Source organism: Podarcis muralis, chromosome 6 (genome assembly GCF_964188315.1).
Source record: "Podarcis muralis chromosome 6, rPodMur119.hap1.1, whole genome shotgun sequence".
Lineage (NCBI taxonomy): Eukaryota > Metazoa > Chordata > Lepidosauria > Squamata > Lacertidae > Podarcis > Podarcis muralis.
Window position 1 is genome coordinate 63,144,940 of NC_135660.1, and position 22,042 is coordinate 63,166,981.

Here is a 22,042-nt window from a genome sequence, read left to right on the forward strand (position 1 = left end):
TGAGACACAACATGGTGCCAGAAGGATATGAGCTTTTCTAACCTTATTGTTCAGCATGGGGAAGTGGTGAGTGGTGCAGACATGACCATGCAAGCATATGGCCACTGACCCTAATGACATTGGCAGCCTGTGCCCATGCCAGGATGACTAACAACAACAATTTATTACTTATACCCTGCCCATCTGGCCGGGCCATCCCAGCCACTCTGGGCAGCTCCCAACAGAATATTAAAAACATAATAAAACAAAGCTGGGGTGGGAAAAGGCAGTCCTCCTGAATACAGGCAGAGACTGTTTTGCGTGGGGGTTCTGTTCTTGACCCCGTGTGCAGATGGTGGAGTGTGCATAAACCACCCCGCCCTGCTCTGCCCCTCCTCTGGGTCCGAAAGGACCCGCACCTTGGCGATTGCACATCAATTGGATGCACCTAAAATGGTCGCCGCCTGGAGTCAAAACCAGGGGTGACAGAGCTTGTGAAAGCTCCAGGTCGGTGGCAGCCCTGAAGTCCTCCGACCTCTGTTTGTTGTTTAGCCATTTAGTTGTGTCCAACTCTTCGTGACCCCATGGACCAGAGCACGCCAGGCACTCCTGTCTTCCACTGCCTCCCGCAGTTTGGTCAAACTCATGCTGGTAGCTTCGAGAACACTGTCCAACCATCTCGTCCTCTGTCGTCCCCTTCTCCTTGTGCCCTCAATCTTTCTCAACATCAGGGTCTTTTCCAGGGAGTCTTCTCTTCTCATGAGGTGGCCAAAGTATTGGAGCCTCAGCTTCACTGTCCTTCCAGTGAGCACTCAGGGCTGATTTCCTTCAGAATGGATAGATTTGATCTTCTTGCAGTCCATGGGACTCTCAAGAGTCTCCTCCAGCACCATAATTCAAAAGCATCAATTCTTTGGCACCCTATCCTAATGAGCACAGAATTTCTGCCATTGGTGGAATGCAACTGCCTCTACCTCCTGCCCACCACTCGTGAAAACACACAGAGGAGACAAAAGCAGGCCCCTTCCTTGATAGATGAGTGCCTTTGGACTCTGAAGTCTCTGTTTATTTATTTTATTTATCATGATCCATTTGGTTATTGCAAATTAAAAGGAAATAGATCTGTACACAGTTTGTGTGCAGGTACATGGAAAGCATAAATTTATTTCAGTGTTATGCTTTCAAGCATCTCTGCCAGGACTACTGTATTTCCAGTAGTGGCATTCTGTACCAGGCTGACCCTGAAAAGGACTGCTCTCCAGGCCACAGATTTGAACAAGCACTGGAGACCTAACCATGTTGGGCAGACAAGTGTTTGGCTTAGGTTACCTTTAAGAAGACGGTCCGGGACTTCCCACAAAATTTCCCAGATGCCCCAGGAATTGTGGAATATAAAACCTCATGGGCAGGAATGCGAGCGTAGGCAAGCCTCTTCTCCCCCCGGATCATCCAAACGATCACGTCAGGCATGCTGTTCTGTGGCTGTTGTTTTGCAATGAGAGGGGAAATGAGACAAAGTTTGTGTAAAACAATATTATTTCCTATTAAAAGCATTTGTAGACTCATATTTAAGGGGGAGGGGGAAGGCACGACAGATAATTTGCTCTAAAGAATTATATCACATTATACAGTAACAAAAAGATATGGCAGGCCAGCAGGCATTCTGGTATGTTTCATATATTGGCCAAGTTTGTTATTGAGTGTGCACTCAAAAGGGAGTTACAACCAATCCCAGGTCTCTGATGTGGGTGGCTGTATTAAGCATGTAAAACAACAGGCAAAAACATTCTAATACACAAGAGTTTCTGTCTTCAGCACAACCATATGTTAAATGGGAATAGAATATGGAGAATGTAATGCTTTTATTTCAAGACCGTGACACCTGAGTCACAGAATACCTTGTATCTACACTGTTATTCTTCTGGTAAGTTGCCCTGGGAATGCAATTCCACAAGCAGCTACCACCTCCAAAAAATCTCTTTCCTGTCACAACTAGTCGCATCTCAAATACCAGGTGTCTCACGCAGATCCTCTAAAGGTGACCTCAGTATGGCCTAGTTTTCATGTAATGCTAAACCATGGTTTAATAAATTACGGTTTGTCAATTCACGGTTTGTTGGGCCGTCTAAACCCTGACCAGCCCTTTGACTGTTTTTTGCTTACTAACAAGACATCATGGCTTGTTGTTTACTTACAAACCTTGGTTTGTTTTAACTATGGTTTGGCATTGCCTATGACTCCTTCCTTTTTTCTTGAATTACTTCTTGCAGTAACTCCTGATCAGAGGGTGAAGAGGCACATTTGCAAGGTAACAGTGGCGTAGCGTGGGGGGTGCAGGGGGGGCCGGCCACACCGGGCGCAACATCTGGGATTAGGGCAAATCCACAGGTTAGGGGGCGCAAATCCACGGGTTAGGGGGCGCAAATTACTTGCCTTGCCCCGGGTGCTGACAACCCACGCTACGCCACTGCAAGGTAAGAAGACCTTGGAAAAGCTTTGTGCGTCCTCCCTATTATAGTGCTGGGGTAGGACAAGAGTGCTGATGTGGGAGGCAAAAATGCTTCAGTTTTTCTCCACAATACAATATTGAAGCTAGCACTGTAGTGGGGAGCAGAAACACTGGGCACTGCTGGTCTGCCTGTCTGCCTGAATGTGTGAGTTTGCTTCTGCTTGCCTGCTGGAGCCTGTCCCCCTCCTGCCTGTATGAGTGATAAGCATGTGGCCTCTATGTGCCTGTCTGTCTGTTTGTGTACTAGCAATGCCCACCGCTAGCTTGTGACCCTCAGAAGAAAGAAAAAGTTAGCCCATTATCAATACAGAGAGAACAACCTCTTCAGATAGCAGTATTAATTTTTCCAGCCAATCCTCAATTTCTGTCAGTGTGGCCTTGATATCTGTGGCTTCGCTCCTTATTTTCAGAGCTGCCTCCTGAATCTGTCTGATCGATTTCTCCCGCAGTTTGTAGATCTGTGTATCGAGGACCGTGACATTGTGTTTGCCTTGGTGGCTTGGGAATTCCTTGCTGAAAGAAGAAATGAGTAGGCTTTCTTAGTAACAAACATACCAATCAACCAATAGTTTGTGGGAATGGCTGTGAAACCTGAAGTCAGTTTTTAAAATAACATCACAAACATTGGTGTGTAAGGCACCATGGACCCAAAGAGACTCTGGCTCAGGAGTTTTGCTCCCTCCCTGAGGAACTGGGGCACTTCTTAAGCAAAAGGAACCAATCTCTGTAAGCAGCACTACTGAATTTCTGGGCAGTTGTGAAGAGGGAAGATACAGAGCAACTTACCTCAGGTCCTCCATAAGCTCATCTATTAGCTTCAGCCATGTTTCAGTCAACTGGTTTTCCGAAGCCTTTGCTTGTATTCCTGATTTTAAGGCTGTCAGGTTTGTTTGCTATGGATTTAAAGAGTGGGGTAAGTCCATATGTGCTACTCATTTGCAACCTTTTCCCCCAGTGAGATTCTCTCATCGGTGTTATAGAAAACTATTTGTAAAGCACACAGTCGGATCCAGATTTAGACATATTCAGAGCTGACCCATTGAAATCAATGGGGCTTAAGCTAGCCATTGTGACTAACTTAAGCCTCATTTGTTGCTTATTTTCATTTTCAAATACTCATATACCATATTCATAATACCAGAGTGGTTCACAAAATACACATTAAAACTATACCAAATACCTTTGGCATGGTTTTGTTCTGTTTTCATGCTGGTGTAAGAATTTATACTGCTGTGACTGTTGTTATAATTGTCTTTGCTGTAAGAAAATTATGGAGAAATCCACACTGATAATTTCTTTGAAACTTTCAGGTAGGTTAAAAACTTGTATTAAAGGTATGGGGGGTGTTATTCAGCTGACATCAAGCCTGACCTCATGGCATGTGCCAGGCAAGCTTCCCAAAGGGCAGCATTCCACAAATGGGGAGCCACTTTCCAGAAGGACCTTACCCAGGTATCTGCTCACTGCACCTCAGATAATGGGGACACCTGGAAAATGGTTTGTGCTGATGTACTTATCAGAACAACAGTACCAGCATGTGCCTGTTAATACCCTGCCATATGTGGAGAAAAGTGATCCTTTGAGTGCCCTCATTCCATGCTGTAATGGACTTAAAAGTCATGAACCAGCTCTCTGAACTGGGCCTGGAAATGGACCAGGAACCAGTTCAATGTATGAAGCATCAGCATAATATGTTCATAATGTCCAGGCCCAGTTACAGCCTTGCAGCTGTATTTTATGCAGCTTACATCACAAAAAACAACGTTTCTTGCATTTTTCACTGGACGAGACTGAAATTCTGCCTGCTGTGAAACTAGAAGCCCAGTTTTTGCCACAGTTTTGATTACATTGCTGCATGCAAGAATACAAATCCAAGAAGAAGCTTTATAACTTACTTACTTACTTATTTTATATACAGCCACAACAATATTGTATATATGAATTATGGGAAAGAGAAACAGTTGTGATTAACTTACCAGTTTTTCCACTATGGCAAGAAGAAGGTTCAAAGGGTCCAGTCTATGACTTATATCCTCCCAATATGAAGTAAGTGTCACCACTGGCTTCGTGTTTGCCCATGGCAGGTAGTAATAGAAGTTTCCTGGAGTGAAATAGGCACATTATTTGGGGGAATATGTCCTCTTACAAAAATATATACAGTATAGCTGTTGGATTTCAACAATCTTTATTCACATTATTTCAACCAAGACTGGGCAAGCTATTTTTCTGCCTAAGGTGGAAAATGCAAAGTAATATCTCAGGTTATTAGATATATACATATCTAAAAATAAATAATAACCTGATGCCCTACAATGGCACCCAAAATCTGCCTCACTCTGCCTAATTGTAAGTACAGATTTAAAAGTTACAGCACCCACCCAAATATGTCTTTATTGCTAGGTTTGTGCAGCAGTAATACTCACCATCAAATACAGCCCGACTGTACTGAGTTGTTGATGCCAGCGGTTTGCAGGTGGTATCAAATTTATTGCCATAGTTCCCTATGCTGACTTCAAATTGGATGGCTTCGCCAATATCTTGCAACATGGTGGCAGAATGGAACACGGCGCTGAGGCTGTACTTTCTTCTCCGCTGATATTTCTGTAGGTTCAAACAAGAACAGTGGTTTAACAAACAGTGGTTTAATTTTTGAAGCAAAACCCCACCTAAAATACATGTTGGCACACACACACATTTACCAGTGTGGAGAAACATTAAATGTCAAATGAAACCACACATTTTAAATGATTTGCTGACTACCAATACAGTGGAACCTTGGGTTGCGAACGTGATCCATGCGGGAAGCATGTTCACAAGTCGCAGCGTTCGCAACCTGCAGCGCCGCATCTGCGCATGCACGGGTTGCGGTTCTGCGCATGCGCGAGCATTGAAAGCTGGAAGTAACCCATTCCGGCACTTCCGGGTTCGGCGCGGTGCACAACCCGAAAACACATAACCTGAAGCGTCTGTAACCCTAGGTACCACTGTATAGTATGTGGAAAATAAATGCAAAAGTATTCTTTTCTGCCCACTCCAAAGATATGTTTAGGGGTGTGATTCACCTAACCACCCTATGAGATCAAGGACTTCCAATTGTGTGGTGGGTCTTGCCCAAAAGGAGCAAGATTGAAATATTTCATATTTCATATTTCACATATTGGGGAACAAAACAGCACTTACCTCAACCACTAGTACATCATCACTGGGTATCATTTCAATCTTTTTAGAAAGGGGTTTGCTGTCAAGCAGTGTGGTTAGTTCAACCAGGATCCGGCCTCTGTAAGATACCCCCTCTCCCTGAAACACAAACGCGATACTTCAATCTATAGCACGTAAGATGCAAAGTTAGTATATTCTTTTTAACTGTATCATCTGCACCCTCCAATTTGCATGCTTTATCACATCTCACAATAAAATAGGCTTCCCCCCCGACATAATTTAAGTCAACAATCCCAGTTTTTCTACTGAAACTAATAAACATGGGTCATTGGACACAATTTTATAATATTGATCTTGAGCTTATTTGTTTATTTGTTTGATTACATCATTTGAAGATCCCTGGGTGGTTACAAATAAGCTCAGTTAAAAGCAATAAGGTTATTAAAGTAAGTAAAACAGAACCACTTCTTTTGAGGCAGCTGGAATCGGGCCAATTAACCGCTTGGCAGGAAGGGGTGGGAAGATTGAATCCAGGCTGTTTTCGTGCCTTCCAAACAGTTGATTGATGCAATTCCAGCTTCCTTTACAGACCTAAGCACGCACAATCTTAGCTGCTGGGGAGAGAGGCAAGCAGCAATTTGTGTGAGAATCTCCCAATCCTGTTTCTGCATGCCTAGGGCCCATAGATGGACTAGACTTTGCAAGATGTGCATGTTACAAAGGGACACAGTGGTTTTTGGTACTAGAGAAATAACAATATTTTATTTTTAGCACCAATACAATTTGCACGTTATGTTTGAAGACTACAAACTGTGTGTTGAGAATCTGTACTATTGTTGCTTGAAAATGACATCATCAAATCCTTTTAAAAGGTACACATTATTTTATACATGTGATGGAGTGTTTAAAAGGACAACTGGTGAAGGAGTCATAACACTATATTCTCAACTCCCTGCCAACATTCTTTCTCCTGCCATTGTGTGGAAGCAAGAGAACAGCAAAAAGCAGATATTTTGACTAAGAGATATTCCAAAAGATAAACAAACCTTTCCAGAATTTAGATCATCATACGGATCTGGGAATCCAGTATATTCTCTTGGACTTCCATAAAGGTTTAGATAACAAGGCCCAAATGTTGGTAAGAATCCCACTTCCGTCTCTCCGGTATTTACTGATAAGCAAACATCATGATTAAAACATGTTGTATTAGGGGCTACCTTAAGAGGGTATAAACATTAACTCTGGATGCAGCAAACTAAAATGTTAAATGTTAGTTGTTAGTCAAATAAGAACATTTTATTTTATGGGTATAAAGAAAGTCCAAGTGCCGGGAATATCTCTCAATAGATTAACCATGACCCATAAACTCTTTGTGACTGGGTCATCTCTAATCCACGGTGACTAACCTGTGGTTCTCTACATGTTGTTGGACTCCAAATACCCTCGGTCCCAGCTATGCTGGGAATTGTAGTCCAGCAACATCTTGAGGCCACAGTTTCCCCACCCCCTCCTCTGGGGTGCACTGGGGTAAGGAACTGCCTGCCCCAGGGAAAATCTAGCCTCCCAAACAGGAACAGTGCAAAAATTTGGCTTCCTGCAAAAGAGCAGTGAGTGGGCAGGATCTATGGCAAGACCAGTTATGTATGTGGATACACAAGGGTGTCTCCATACACTTCAATGAAAGGAGCCCACTGCACATGACAGTGTCTGGAGAGCTCTGGGTCAGAACGGTGATGCATAAATTTGAATTTAGTCAAAACTTTATGGGAAAAGAACCCCATAGAATAAACTGGCTGTGCTACCTTCATGCTAAGAGAACTTCATTTATTCAAAAGAACCATAGCACTGAGAGATATGTGTCCTGTATTAACATCTTTTTTCAGGAGCCAAAGGAAGGTGATGTAAGCATAGGAGAGAACTACAGGCACAACCAGAGCTTTGACAGCTGTTATTATCAGCGTAGAGTCCTCTGCAGAAAAAAACTCATAGTTCTCTCATCACTGTGCTTTTCTCTCTTCTTTAACTCCTGATCATAAACGTTAATGCATGACTGCTTTTTGCACATTAATAAAACTGGAAGGAGATATTAGTCACACATTCTATCTAAACTACTGTTACAATCACAGGTGAAAGGTTAGCGTAGATCAGTACATGGTTGTAATAATTGAATTATTTAATTGTATCAGATGTTGCAGCAGAAGACTAGTAGAATCAGTTGCTGTTAAATGCTGGGAACAAATATCCAAACCAACTCATAGCCCCCTAGAAACACAACCACAGCTGCTCTCCAAACTGCACAGTGAGAGCAATCTATGAAGAAGTGAGATTCAGAACTCTTCTTTTTTTGCATTTAGGGTGGGCAGATGCAAAGGAGGTTGGGGCTCCTGTAGTCACTAGTTGTGCAGAAGCAGGAGGTTCAGCAAGTGTCGTTTGCCACAATATAATCCCCTATGTTTGCCATGATAAAATCCCTATTATACATCACTATTAAAAGTGAAGGTGCACCCTCCTGTATTTCACCCAACCATCTTATTCACATTATTTCCGTAGTAGTGTAGAATTAGAAGTGTGAATCACTCTCATCCCACAATTCTTTGTAATGTGAAAAAAATATAATCTTCTCTCCAAGTAAATGTGCTGAGGTCAGGCAAATATAAAGTTACACACTATGTGTGTGTGTGTGTGTGTGTGTGTGTGTGTGTAATTCCTTTTTAAAAGTATTCACTAATCAGGCAAAGGTTTCTTAGAAATTTCACAGTATAATTACTGTTGCATAATTAAATTTTCAGTGCAATTCAGTACAGAAATGTGAAAATTTTCTGGATGAGAAAACAAATTTTATGGGTACCTTTCAGAGGCAGATCTTTAATATTGCATCCGTTTTTATGAAAAGTTTTTTAATCTTTGAGAAATCAGGCACAGAATTTGAGGCAAATGTATACTGCCTGTGATAGTTTTCATAGATAAAATCTGTTTATGTGCTCTCATTAAACACAGCAAGCCATTAACGGCCCAAACCACCAAGCACTGTCTCCAAAGCTCCTGCATATATCTTTAGTACTACAAGTTGGGGTATAGAATAAATTAAACAATTGCATGCAAAAATATACAGTAAAGCCATGCAAAAGTCAAAGAAAATCTCATGCAATCGTGATCCAATGCCCAAACTGTTAAAAATTATCATCATAAGTATCATCACAGCTGCTAACATTAATGTAAGTGTATGGGTTACACATTTGGGTTTAAAAGGAAATATTAGTTTGCGGAAAGGGCAAGAATTTGCATTGAACTCCAATATATGATTATGAACCTTCATACGATGAAGCCCCAGCTCCCGAAGATGAAAACTCTATAGATTATAAAAGACAACACATTATTTGGTATGTAGTACTGTACAGAGAACGTACAACATATAAAACATTTAAATCAAAGTGAATCTGGAGTCTTGCTCTAAAAATAAGGTATGTCCTGATCCTAAGTCTTGCTTCTAAATCACATAAGTACTTAGGATGGGTTGTGCCGACAGCTTTGCCGGTATCAACCTCACAAAATAAGAAATTATAGCAGCATTTTACGGCTATTATGCGGGCATCACAGGATGACAGACAAGTGCAAACATTTAAGATCAGAGGTGCCACTCTCATGCAGTCCTCAAAGGAACTAGTCCTCAAAGCTAAATCAGCTTCAGAAGAAAATATAGTAACCCATAGTGGTAAGGAAACTCAAGATATCGCGTGATATGCATAGACCTATAGCAACCAGTTTTCATTTTTCAACAATAGCGTACTACACACTCATTATGAAGGATATAATGGATTGGTCTAAGAGAGACACCTCCAAAGAATAGTATCTGTTCTACCCAAATGTGGGAAGTTTCATGGGGGGGGGGGGGGAGGCCAACCAACTTTCATCAAGGCAACAACATCCATGGTGGGAAGCTGACCACCAAGACCACACTATTCCTGAAATAGTCCCTGTGGAGAGAAAATGACTACTCCAGGGGTCAGCAACCTTTTTCAGCCATGGGCCAGTCCACTGTCCCTCAGACCATGTGGTGGGCTGGACTATATTTTTTTGAGGGGGGAATGAATGAATTCCTATGCCCCACAAATAACCCAGAGGTGCATTTTAAATAAAAGCACACATTCTACTCACGCTGATTCCCAGACCGTCCGCAGGCCTGAGTGAGAAGGCGAATGGGCCGCATCCAGCCCCCGGGCCTTAGGTTGCCTACCCCTGGACTACGCTAGGCAAGCGTTACATGCAGACTCATATGGCACTTTGTACCAATCAGGTAGCAGGACGTATGAATAGGAATGTCTGAAGGAACTGAGCTGCTGCTGCTTACCAGGAGGAGGTGGGACAAAGGAGCAGGGAGGTAAGTGCTGTGCAGGCATATCAGCAGGAGCATCAGATTGGCTCTGCTGATGTGTCTGCACAGCACCCAACCTTCCTAGCACCTGGTTTCTCCCCCCTCCCGGCAAGTGGTCCTTCAGTATACCTGAAGGAGCGTCTCCACCCCCATCGTTCTGCCTGGACACTGAGGTCCAGTGCAGAGGGTCTTCTGTCGGTTCCCTCTCTGCAAGAAGTGAGGTTACAGGGAACCAGGCAGAGGGCCTTCTCGGTTGTGGCGCCCACCCTGTGGAATGCCCTCCCATTAGATGTTAAGGAAATAAACAACTACCTGGCTTTTAGAAAACATCTGAAGGTAGCCCTGTTCAGGGAAGTTTTTAATGTTTGATGTTTTATCATGTTTTTAATATGTTGGAAGCTGCCCTGAATGGCTGGGGAGGCCCAGCCACATGGGTGGGGCATAAGTAATAAATTATTATTATTATTATTATTATTATTATTATTATTATTATGCCAGGAGGCTTGGTATGTGATGCCACCGCTCCTCTCCAACGGCTCCGTACATTGAACCTGAGTGAAGAAATACGATTTCTTACATTGTCCTTCTTTCTTCTTCTTACAGGTGCTCCTTTGAAGAAACAACATTGGAAGAGAAACTAGCTTACCTTCAACTTCTCCCCCCGAAGCAGCAATTTTGGAGAGGCTCAAGTATGTGGTGCCTACGACATCATTTCTGGTGAGGCGATCCCTTCATGAAATGATGTAATCGTCAGTATTCATTTTAAATATTCAGATGTGGGTATGGTCTTAAGCATATAAAATTGTAGTACTATATACCGGTAGGTCCTGTTTTAACCATGTTCTGTATTGAAAATTGTATATTTATCACTAATACTACCATTATTATTTACTGCATTTGTAAAGAAACATATATATAGAGAGAGAGCGAGAGAGAGAGAGAGAGCCATGGGCAAATCAGTCAGTTTCAAGTTCTCTCAGTTTCTCATTTTTCAATGTTAAGGTCAGCTTACCACATTTCTGCAAAAATATCTCCCCCCCCCCAAAAAAAAAACACCTCCTCACAAAATCTTTTGGCACTTTAGTACAAATTCCTCCTAATACATACATTTTTATATACTTTTGCAAGCAATTTCCCCAGATATGATGCATTTTGTATGTTATTTTAATAATAAAAAACACATTTTTATGCACGTTTCCCTAATATATGCATTTTAGTACACTTTTTTTTTTGTTGGAGAACTGCATCACAGAATTAGGAGAAACCGCTGTGTCTCGATTCACATTTCGTTTCAAGAAGTATGAATTAGGCAGACTTGCACTAAAATACAAGCTGAACCCAATTTCTCCCCATCCCGAAGCCCAGGGCAGCAAGGTTAAGATAAGACAACACACAAGGTTATCCTATGGCTGCTACACTCACCTATACGTCCGTGACAGGATTTCAGTTCCACCAGTAGCCATCAGATGGCACAATGCGCACTACTCAATTGTTAAAGGATGTACACATATCTTTTAGCACCTTATAGAAAGACTATGTGCCTGTATTACCCCCTGCCTTGACAGCTGACAACCCTGACAGCAGTAAGCCTAATGGACATAATTATCCATGAAATAATTTTGATGATCTCTATAATCTTTATAATGGTTCAAGCTGAGTAGCTAATGAATGAGAGCTCGTGGGAATTTTAAACAGGCAGGCCTGTCATGCTCCATAACAGCGGCAATTATTAAGAACACCAAGCTATAACCAACTTCATTACAAATAATCTGAGCACCGCTCTGCAAAGAGCACTTAATTAATTCTGCGATAGCTTGTGCGGCACAAGTCACCAACGTATGTTAAAACCTTTTTGTTTTGAAGCATTGTCATTGTTGCTTCGCATGCAACTCTATAAACAACAAAGGAGAACTCACCAATCGTACACCACCAGTCTTATTTTTTCACACATCGAAGGGAACTAGAAAAAAAAGAAGACTGTACTAATTAACCAAAGTCTTATTTCTAAATAAAACAACAACATTGTAATAGTTTTTGTACAGCAGCAAACCAACCTTGATCTGAAGATTAACAAGTTGATTCCACACTGGGTTAGCATTTTTTTCAATTATATTTGTGCAAACCTGGAAAAAAAAATCCCCATATGAAAGTTATGAACAGTTCTATGTCTAGGAATAGCTTTTATTCAGACATAAGGAAGATTAACAAATGCTCACAAAATATAATGGGTGCTCTGCATAGTAATTGTCGGTATACAGTCGTACCTTGGTTTTTGAGCAGCTGAGTTCATGAACAACTTGGAACTCGAATGCCACAAACCCGGAAGTAGATGTTCCAGTTAGCAAACTTTGCTTTGAAAGCCGAACGTCCAGCGCAGCTCCCATGGCTTCCGATTGGCTGCAGGATGCTCCTGCAGCCAATCGGAAGCCACACCTTGGTTTCTGAACATTTTGTAAGTCAAACAAACTTCCAGAACACATTCTGTTCAGAAACCAAGGTATGACTGTGTTCAGTTTTTGGCAGGCATTTGCCTGAATGCTAGACCAGGAGTCACCTATACGGCCCCAGAACATAGGAGCCAACTCCTAGGGGCTGAGGTCCCTTAAAGGTAAAGGTAAAGGTAAAGGGACCCCTGACCATTAGGTCCAGTCATGGCCAACTCTGGGGTTGTGGCACTCATCTCGCTTTATTGGCCAAGGGAGCCGGCGTACAGCTTCTGGGTCATGGGGCCAGCATGACTAAGCTGCTTCTGGAGAACCAGAGCAGCGCACGGAAACGCCATTTACCTTCCTGCCGGAGCGGTACCTATTTATCGACTTGCACTTTGATGTGCTTTCGAACTGCTAGGTTGGCAGGAGCTGGGACCGAGCAACGGGAGCTCACCCCGTGGCGGGGATTCGAACCGCCAACCTTCTGATCGGCAAGTCCTAGGCTCTGTGGTTTAACCTACAGCGCCACCCTCGTCCCTCGAGGTCCCTTAGGCCTCCCCAATAAAATATTTGAGGGGGCTGCCCCCCCGCAAGTTGATGGGCATTGCCTTTCAAATGGTGTGTACAGTAATGCAGGGCGGAATTTACTCCCCCCCATATTTTATTCAAATTTGCGCCTCCTGCTCCAGAAGTACATATGCAGAAGGTGTCGACAGATGCCTACCCTGGTGTCCACAGGGTTGTCTCCTCCCACTGAAATCAGGTTTAAAAGAAGCATTTTAACCAAATGAATGTGCTGGTGTGTGTGTGTGTCCGTCCATCTGTGGTCATGACAGTTTATCCATTTTGCAAATGTGCTCACAGGTCCCAAAAGTTTGGTGACTATTAGGCTAATCTATAGCATAATGTGCACAAGACTTGGGTTTGTGTACAGCTGAGTGAAGTTCAGGAGCATCTGCTTGCATTTTCAAATAACCACAGTTTGCTATTATGTTCAAATCAGAAATTATGGTTGTCATTAAATGGTTTCTTGAAACAAGCCCAGATCATTAAACATGATCTGAAGTTGGGTTGTTCCAATATCCCACAAGACCAAGCACATCTTGTCCAGGTTCAGATATAACAAAAACCTGCAGTTAGCTGAAAACATATCACTATAAATGTCTGAGGAGGGGAAGAAGAGGAAGGGAGGGGGGAGAGAACACATGACCTCAGAGGTAAGTGTGTAAGTCCAAGGCTTCAGCACATAATGGGAAACTGTGTTGTGGCTCTGAACCCAGGCAAGATGTGACTACAGTGGTATCTTGGGTTAAGAACTTAATTCGTTCTGGAGGTCCATTCTTAACTTGAAAATGTTCTTAACCTGAAGCACCACTTTAGCTAACCTGAAGCACCCGCTGCCGCCGCACCACGATTTCTGTTCTCATCCTGAAGCAAAGTTCTTAACCTGAGCTACTATTTCTGGGTTAGCGGAGTCTGTAAGCTGAAGCGTATGTAACCTGAGGTACCACAGTATTCTTATGGCTTATTCAACTTCGAACAATGATTAATGATCCTGACTGGTTTCAAGCATATTTTTTTATATAGTTCTGTTATTAGCACTGAATACCTTTTTCCCAGCAAAGCAAACTTCCACAAATGGATCCACAAGGTTTTTCTTATCTGCTTCTCCACCAAATATTTCCTTTACAGTCTGCGCAAAAGCATCATCCACTGCACAGAAAACATACAGAAGAGGGAAAAAATGGCAATCATTTTTCACAACCAAGATCTCGGAGCCACAAAGTTGGCATATTTCATGAACATGCAGCGATGTGGCAGCTGGGTATGGTATTGTGGAACTTAAATAGCATGATAGTGAAAACTGAGTCCAGCAAACAAAGGATCAGCGGCCAGAGACATGGGGCTCAGATTTGGCCCCTTCTGGAGTGATGTCTCGCCCTGGAAACACCAAGCTAGAGGTAACAGAGAAATGGGCAGGGATGGCAGCAGCTAAAATGACCCCAAATTCAGGGGCAATATTCACTACAATAGCAGAGGGGCTTACTTTTATGAGTGGTGGCAACTTTTTTGCTGCTTTTTTTTTAATAAAAAAGCTTTATTTTGTCACCTAAAAGATGGAAATCCCCACTGGTGGCTGCCATTTTTTTTGCAGAGACTAGCTAGCCATTCCCCTACAATGCTTTGTCCCACAATGTTTTGGAATGAAATAAAATGGTGGCTGGGACTGGTCATTCCTGGGTGGATCTGAGCCCTGTTAAAAGCAGCAGTGCTCAGGGGGTTCCAGTAGGGAGCTCCAAATTAGTGGGGCTTGTGTTTGGCACCAGATTAAAACAATGCTGAACACAAGTCCGAGCTGCAATGCAATCTGGAGGACACTCTAAGGCTCTTGATTTTTCCTTTGATGCCACAACTTTACCTATCCTGTCTTTGATGTGGTATGGCAGGTGGGTGTAGCTAGGCCCAAATGACCTTGTAGGCCAAATTGGGCAGTTTGGCAAGCCTTGAATTCTACACCCATGGTAGCAGAAGAAGAATAAATCTTTATTTGCATCAGCCATCAATCAGCCACAGCAATAAAACAGCAATATGATACACAAAGAGTAGAAATAAAAAGTCAATTATATAAAATACATTTTAGGGTTTTGAATCTATAGTCAAATAGTGGATCTTATTCTAATTGCCCCAGCTAAAAACCTTGCAACCTTTGCCGTCACCTGCTCATCTTGAGAAAAGAAAAGAAAAAGGACAATGTGGCAGTGGCTGGGCAACCCAAAATGGATAATGAAAGAGGGGTGATAACCTCATTCCTCAAGTCTTTATAAAGAGTGCAAGCCAGAAGGACACACGCCACAGATTCGGTACTGACATCTACACAGGGACATAAGTGTTTTTTGTGTGGAATCTGTTGGAATCATCCCTCAAGTACAGCCGAGGTCAAAACATTAAATCTTGCGAGAGTAAAAGTGCATCTATATTTTATAATTGCTAGGTTATGCAGATAGGGGTACACCCATGATATATGTAGAGGATTTTTTTAAAATCAAAAAGTTTATACAGTTATATGAGCCCCTAAATGAAGTCTGAAGGAGTACAGCCCAGACACAGGCTTACCACCTAGGTAAGAACTGAGTCTTAAGCATCTCTTGAGCTCTCAAGAAACTAATATTGGTATAAAAAAAATCAGTTGCACACAATTCCAACTTTAACTCAGAAAATAACTCAGAAAATAAAACAAAAAGTTTATACTCTGAGGAATATCTTCAGCTCTGTAGATCTTAAGAACGAAAGTGACCCATCGGAGTACTATCCCAGCCGGTAGCAAAAGATTACTTTCTACATCATCGTTTTCATTCTCCCGCTCTCTATTTTCCACCTGTTGGAGACACATTCAAATGCATTATTCTTCTTCCCCTAGCAGACAGCAAGCAAGCCCTTGTTAAATAGCCACTACCTGCAAACATTTCAGAGTGAAGTGCAGAGTTGTGTGCATACAGGGCATAACTCTGGCAACTTCACTTTGAAGTGATTCCTCTTTGCCCCTAAACAACCGCAGCTTGCAAGAAAGCTGTGCCTTTCACAGATCATAGAATGCTGGGCTGTGAGCGTGTACTGAAATTATGCATGCATATAAATCTCAGAAGACCACACCCAGGGTGTTTTCATACAGATGATTTAGCCACCACATGTCACCAATGCTATTCTCCTGCAAAGTGGGAAGGCGTAATCGGCAGGGCAGCGAAGCGAAGCAGAGGTTCCCCTACTTTCCCCTGCTAGCTGTTTTTCCTCTGTATCACAATCACAAATCCTATGCATAACCTATAATAGCAACGATGTACATCATACAGTGTCATTCTGTCTTCTATTCAGCATTAGCTAAATACATGGTACAAAGTGTGTAAGAGGCTGCAAAGCATTTTTTAGTGGCTTAGACAAGGGTCTAGGAATTGGAGGGTCGAAGTTTTGAGGAAACCTTCCATGAGGTCAGTTTCACTAATCTTCAGTACAAAAGAATGTGAGGATTATCAGCACAAACCTTTAGGCTGACTAATATGTCCAACAATTTGAATTTTGCAGGTCAAGACTTGCACATAAGATTATGTAGCGCAAGTTTAGCTAAAACATGATTGGCATTTTGTTTGCAATGTATATAATCTTAAATGGGAAAAAGTGGGCTCACTCTACACTGGATTCTTTCCGAATTACAATCTTTTGACATTTTAGAAGTCAAATTTAATGTGAGAATATTGTCATAAAAAGCGACAATAACAACATTCCAGAAGATTTTTGAAATGATATATATTATTGACCATGAAATATCACCTTGGGCTAATCAGAATCCTTCAGCTTTATGCACCTTACAAAGCTATTGTGAAGATAAATGGGGGGGGGGGGACACGGGGAATGGCATGTATCCTTGCAGATTTGTACATTTCCCCGTTTTAATAACACTCCCAAGAGCATCTGGAGAAAAAACCCAAGATTCAGTCTTTTCTGTGACTGAATGAAGCATCTGGGAACAGCAGAGGGGAGAAGCAGTACCATGAGCAAGAAGAGGCTGTACCCCAAAGATGAGAAATTGGGAAAAGTTAAGGGGAGATGTACCTTTGAAAGGCAGCGATGCAGAAGGCCATGGGAGAGAAGCGCTGTGGCGATAGGGTGGAAAGTAGCGGAGCAAGCAGAACTGGGGAAAAGAAACATACAGTAAGCAGGTTCGGTCATTAAAGTACCTTCAAATGTAATTTCTGGCACCAACATAAGCACAGATTAACCCATGTGAAGCATATTAGTAGAAGGAAAGTATCTATTTATGACTGAAACTTACAGGTGGCTCATCTCCTGTTCCGAGAACGAACATGCTGACTTTTAAGTACCCTTTGGCACCTGAATTTGAATCTTCAGGGTCATTTAGAAGCAGCCATTTTCTCATGGCCGCGTGTCCTGGAAATAAAAAAAAGAGAAGATAGCATCCCTTCAGGGAAATAATATTCTAATTCTCTCAAATAAGCCATATGCAGGAGGTGTTTTTTCTTCTTTAAGGAGTCACATTTAAACTGTGATGATAACTAGTGGCAGTGAGAAGCAGGAGTGTCAAATGTGGAGGGGAAAGGGGAGGATGCCATAGCTCACTGGTAGAGCATCTGCTTTGCATGCAGAAGGTCCCAGGTTCAAGCCCCAGCATCTCCAGTAGGGGCTGATAGAGGCTCCTGCCTGAAACCCACTCCAGAGAGCTGCTGCAAAGCACTATAGACATTCCTGAGCTGTATGGAACAATGACTTGGTATGAGCTGGGTGTGATCGGTAGGTGGAGTGGGGCAGACCAGACCAACTCCAAAGATTGCTGCTGTTGCAGGGGTCAGCACACCCGAAGTGCAATGGATGACCCACACCCTAGGAAAACCACCTTCATAATCATGGTCTGCCCCCTGCCAGCTATTCCACGTTTTTCCTAGGAGGGAAATACAGAAGATAGTGCCTTAAAGGCACATACTCACCAGGTTCATCGTAGACATAGCCAATGTCAATCTGAAACAAAGGTTTAGCATATTAACACTCCAAAAAAACAACAACAAGGAAAGTACCACAGCAGGAAGTATAACAATTTTCACAAATGAAACTTCAGAGCCTCCATCTTTTGTGAGAAATGTGTTCCCCTTTCCCAACATTTTCATTACAGATCTGGTAAGAGGGTAAACAGAAAGCATGTGTTGAGACATCAAGAATACTTACTTTAAACTCCCCCATTAGACTGTCGGCACGTAAAGAATAAGAGTCATATACCTATAATTGAATGATAGGAATGGAATAATGTATTACTTTTATTCAACAGTAATGAGGCAATTATAAAGAACATTGTTAGTTTTACTTACCCGAATGCTTATTGTTTCATCAAAGAGCTCTGAAGGGGTCATGTGGACATTGTAGTAAAACATCTGTTAAGTCATGGGAGGAAATAGCTTGGTTATTAAATCTGAATATTCTTGGGAGTTAAAAGACGCCAAGGATTCAGATGAGGAATTTTATTCATGAATCCAGCACAAATGCATGTTACATTTCTTCATATGACTTTCAGTCCAAGTTCTTTAATCATTTTACAGCACAAAATGGGACTTCTCAGTATAGGAAATCCCTGTGATTTCAACAGTTTACTTCCAAATATGTTTGTTTAGGATTTAGCCATCTTATCCATCTCTCTCATAAAATATGGCAACTAGACTTAGATTGTGCACAGATAAGAAAGTAGTTTTGCTTTATTATTTTTTTACTGAGAACAGTTAGCCACAAGGAGTGGGGTGAGAGTTAAAGATAGAAATAGATAAAATAAGTTTTTATTTTTTTCCCAGGTAAAAAACCTATGCCTTTCAGCTAGGAGATTATCAAAGATGTGCATTACAATACCTCATCAAAATAAGGATTGTTGCCTCTTTTGATTCTTGTTCTGTGTGTCTGGCCACAAATGTGTACTTTCACAACTGGCTTTATGTTATTCCCAGAGAACTGACGTCCTTCAATGACCCTAACACGAATCTAACGCAGGGAGAAAAACAAATGCAAATATTAGATCACTGATGTGTTCCTTTTATCGGCTGGTTTCTCATCATGTCACGTTGACAAAGTGTTTCTTTTCTTTTATTGTTAAAATAAACTAACCAGCAGTACTGGAATCTATTAACCAAAGTTAGACAATCCAGAAGAACATCTCATTCTAATGGGCAGAAACTAAGAGTTTCCACTGGCTACATGGAAAATTCCTGGGCCCAAACAAGAAAGAAAACCACTAGATTTATGGAGTGCTGCATCCTCACTTTTAACTCTGCTGCTTATCAAATATTGATGGGGGGGGGGGAGGCAGGAATACTCCAGACTTCACTTTTAAATCCTGAGATTTATTCATACCGCTCCTTTGCTATTCTAGACTGGCGCCAAGAGACATTACACCGGGGGAAAGAATCTTCCAAGATTTAAATGAGAGCTTCTGAAACGTCTGGAGATTCCAGAACAGAAAAGTTACACATGCTTACTATGCATGAATTTTCCTTTTCACTGATATTTATCATGCAGTCCTATGCATCACACCACTGTGTTCAGTGAGGTTTATTCCTTGGCACCTGTGCACAGGACTGCAGCCTGAGGTCATCCTGAAATCTGGCATATTAGGTCTTGCAATGCATATGACTTATCAACTCTACAACCTGGAAGTCTTGAGGCTTGTTAGAAAGCAGCCTCCGGTTTTGCTTTCCTTTGGCAATTCGACGAGCAAGCTGAGTTTCGCGGGTGCCACGTGGACCGCCCTGGGGAACGGGACCAGCTCCACCGTCAGGCGACTCCTCATCACCTCCGTCTTCTTCGCCATCTGCCAAAGATATAAATCAGTGCGGTCACTGTAGAAACAAGATGAACATAAGCAAAAACAACAAGGACTGGTGTGCTCATTCCTACGCCTGAAACTACACAGCGTGACCACGACTTTACCTAAATACAATTGAGTGTAATTGAAGGTGCAATTAGGCAGTGATCTCATTTATCTATTATAACCAACTTTTCTATACCAGGATATTCAAGGCAGTTCACAGCTAAATAAAAAAGCATCAATCTGAAAACCAAAACCATAACAAAAAAATGGAATAATATAAAATGTTATACGGGCTACCGGGGAGGGGGGAATAATACCGAACATTAGGATAAAATACACATTTCACAACAGTTCAAAGTAAAACAAGGAGCAACATAATGGGAGGCTTGTTTCCAGCTATTCTCTCCCCCCCCCCGCCTTTGGAAGCCTTTTAAGAAGTTCCTGCAGGAGAGAGACTATGAGCAACATCATGGAGGGCTATTTCTAGGACCGAGGTGGAACTGTCCAGCTCCCTTGCTTTTTTTGTTTGCTGCTGAGAATTGCTAATGTAAACTTGCTACATTTATAGTATTGAAATGTTGTTTCTAGTATGTTATTACATTTGCTATTGTGTTTTGCTATGTTATTATGAAATTGCTTTTGCACTTTGATTTTGAAATGCTTTCCTGTTTTCTTTGTTGTAAAAGCCACTCAGAGGCTGAGAAGGGTTTTTTTGGGGTGTGTGTGTGTAAAAGTGGCATATGAAAAAAATTATTAAGTTAATTAAAAATAATTATCAGTAGGCATAAGACCCAAGGCTTTGTTGGAATAGCCGTGTCTTCACATATTATACCTCCTTTAGAAAAGTTTTTGTTTGTTTTTTACAATTTCCACGTCACTTTCGCATGCACCTAAATAGCTCTGGTCATGGTGGGCTAGAAGAGCAGGGCATTTGATGTTCCACTGAGATACAGAGTCAAATAGGAGGTTCATAATATATCAGACTCTCTGGCAATTTAGGCCTGTAAAGGTCAAAAGCAGCACTTTGAATCGGAATGGAAACAAACAGGTGACCAGGGAAGATGAAAAAAAGTATCAGAGTGATATGTTCCTGTTTGTATGCTCTATTTAGCAATCTGTCAACTGCATTTGACCCAAGTTTCGTTCCCACATTGTCATCAAAGGCAGCCTCACAAGGGGCATGTTATAACAGTCTGATCCAGAGGTTTTTAACCTTTTTGAGTCCACAGTTCCCTTGAGCAACTACAGGGGTCTTTCTGCGGGACCCCTGTGGGGCTCAGGGGCCCAGTTACGTCACTCCTTGCCTGCCGAGTTGGCAGCCTCTCACCATTTTTCAAACACCCTCCCTTGTGGAGTGTTTCCCCAGCCTCTGCTCCTCTCCCCTCCCCTTGGGAGTCCTCCAAGCAGCCGCTGCAGCAACCCCTGGTCTCTGAGCTGCCTCAGCTCCTGGCAACCAGCACCCCCTAGCCAGATCCAGAGGCACCATTTGCCTGGGGAGCTTGTAGCCAGGTGTGTTGCAACCTGTGCAAGCCTTTGGGAGGCAGAGATGCAAGAGGATATCAGAGGAAGGGAGGGAAGGAAAGAAGGGACAGAGGCCAGCGTTGCCCATGGCACCCCTGACCATCAATTCAAGACACCCCAGAATGCCACGGCACACTGGTTGAAAACCACTGGTCTAATCTGACTCTGCATAGGATATGAATGACAATTGCATCATCTGCACTACCATAACACTGCACCTCTCTATGTGAAACCATTTTATTTGGAATAGGCTGGGCTTTAACACAGAAATAGGATCCTGGTTTTGACCTATAAAGCCTTAAAGGGCTCAGGACCGCAATACCTCAAGGACTGCCTCTTCCCATATGAACCCACCTGTACCCTGAGATAATCTTCCAAGGCTCTCCTTCATGTGCCTCCTGCTCAAGAGGTCTGGAGGGTGGCAACATGAGAATGGGACTTCTTTGCAGTGGCTCCCCATCTAAGGAATGCTCTCCCCAGGGAAGTTCGCCTGACGCCTTCATTATACACCTTTAGGTGCCAGGCAAAAACGTTCCTTTTTAACCAGGCCTTTGGTTAATTTTATTTACATCCAACATCCTTTTAGAATGTGGTTCTTTTTTGGGTGGTGGGGGTTATTGGGTTATTGTTTTTGGTTTGATTGTATATGTTGTGGTCTTGTTTGTGAACCGCCCTGAGACCTCCGAGTATAGGGCGGTGTATAAGCTGAATAAATATCT

The 22,042-nt window shown here is 42.4% G+C and overlaps 1 protein-coding gene across 3 annotated transcripts in view; it reads right to left on the reverse strand.

The window, feature by feature from the left end:
• The window catches only part of MYOF (myoferlin), a 78,579-nt gene that overhangs the window by 36,114 nt on the left and 20,423 nt on the right, over positions 1-22,042 (reverse strand). For 2 of the 3 annotated variants that reach the window (XM_028729777.2, XM_077930440.1), the window contains exons 6-24: positions 19,642-19,802; positions 18,848-18,976; positions 18,319-18,381; positions 18,179-18,229; positions 17,944-17,974; positions 17,274-17,389; positions 15,698-15,824; positions 14,058-14,161; positions 12,074-12,142; positions 11,936-11,979; positions 10,666-10,748; positions 8,958-8,996; positions 6,694-6,818; positions 5,669-5,785; positions 4,912-5,089; positions 4,465-4,589; positions 3,275-3,381; positions 2,809-3,001; positions 1,309-1,461 (exon numbers count right to left, since the gene is read on the reverse strand). In XM_028729777.2, the coding sequence (XP_028585610.2) occupies positions 1,309-1,461; positions 2,809-3,001; positions 3,275-3,381; positions 4,465-4,589; positions 4,912-5,089; positions 5,669-5,785; positions 6,694-6,818; positions 8,958-8,996; positions 10,666-10,748; positions 11,936-11,979; positions 12,074-12,142; positions 14,058-14,161; positions 15,698-15,824; positions 17,274-17,389; positions 17,944-17,974; positions 18,179-18,229; positions 18,319-18,381; positions 18,848-18,976; positions 19,642-19,802 (2,015 nt within the window). The remainder of the gene's footprint in view (positions 1-1,308; positions 1,462-2,808; positions 3,002-3,274; positions 3,382-4,464; positions 4,590-4,911; positions 5,090-5,668; positions 5,786-6,693; positions 6,819-8,957; positions 8,997-10,665; positions 10,749-11,935; positions 11,980-12,073; positions 12,143-14,057; positions 14,162-15,697; positions 15,825-17,273; positions 17,390-17,943; positions 17,975-18,178; positions 18,230-18,318; positions 18,382-18,847; positions 18,977-19,641; positions 19,803-22,042) is intronic. The other variant, XM_077930441.1, reaches the window with a different exon arrangement.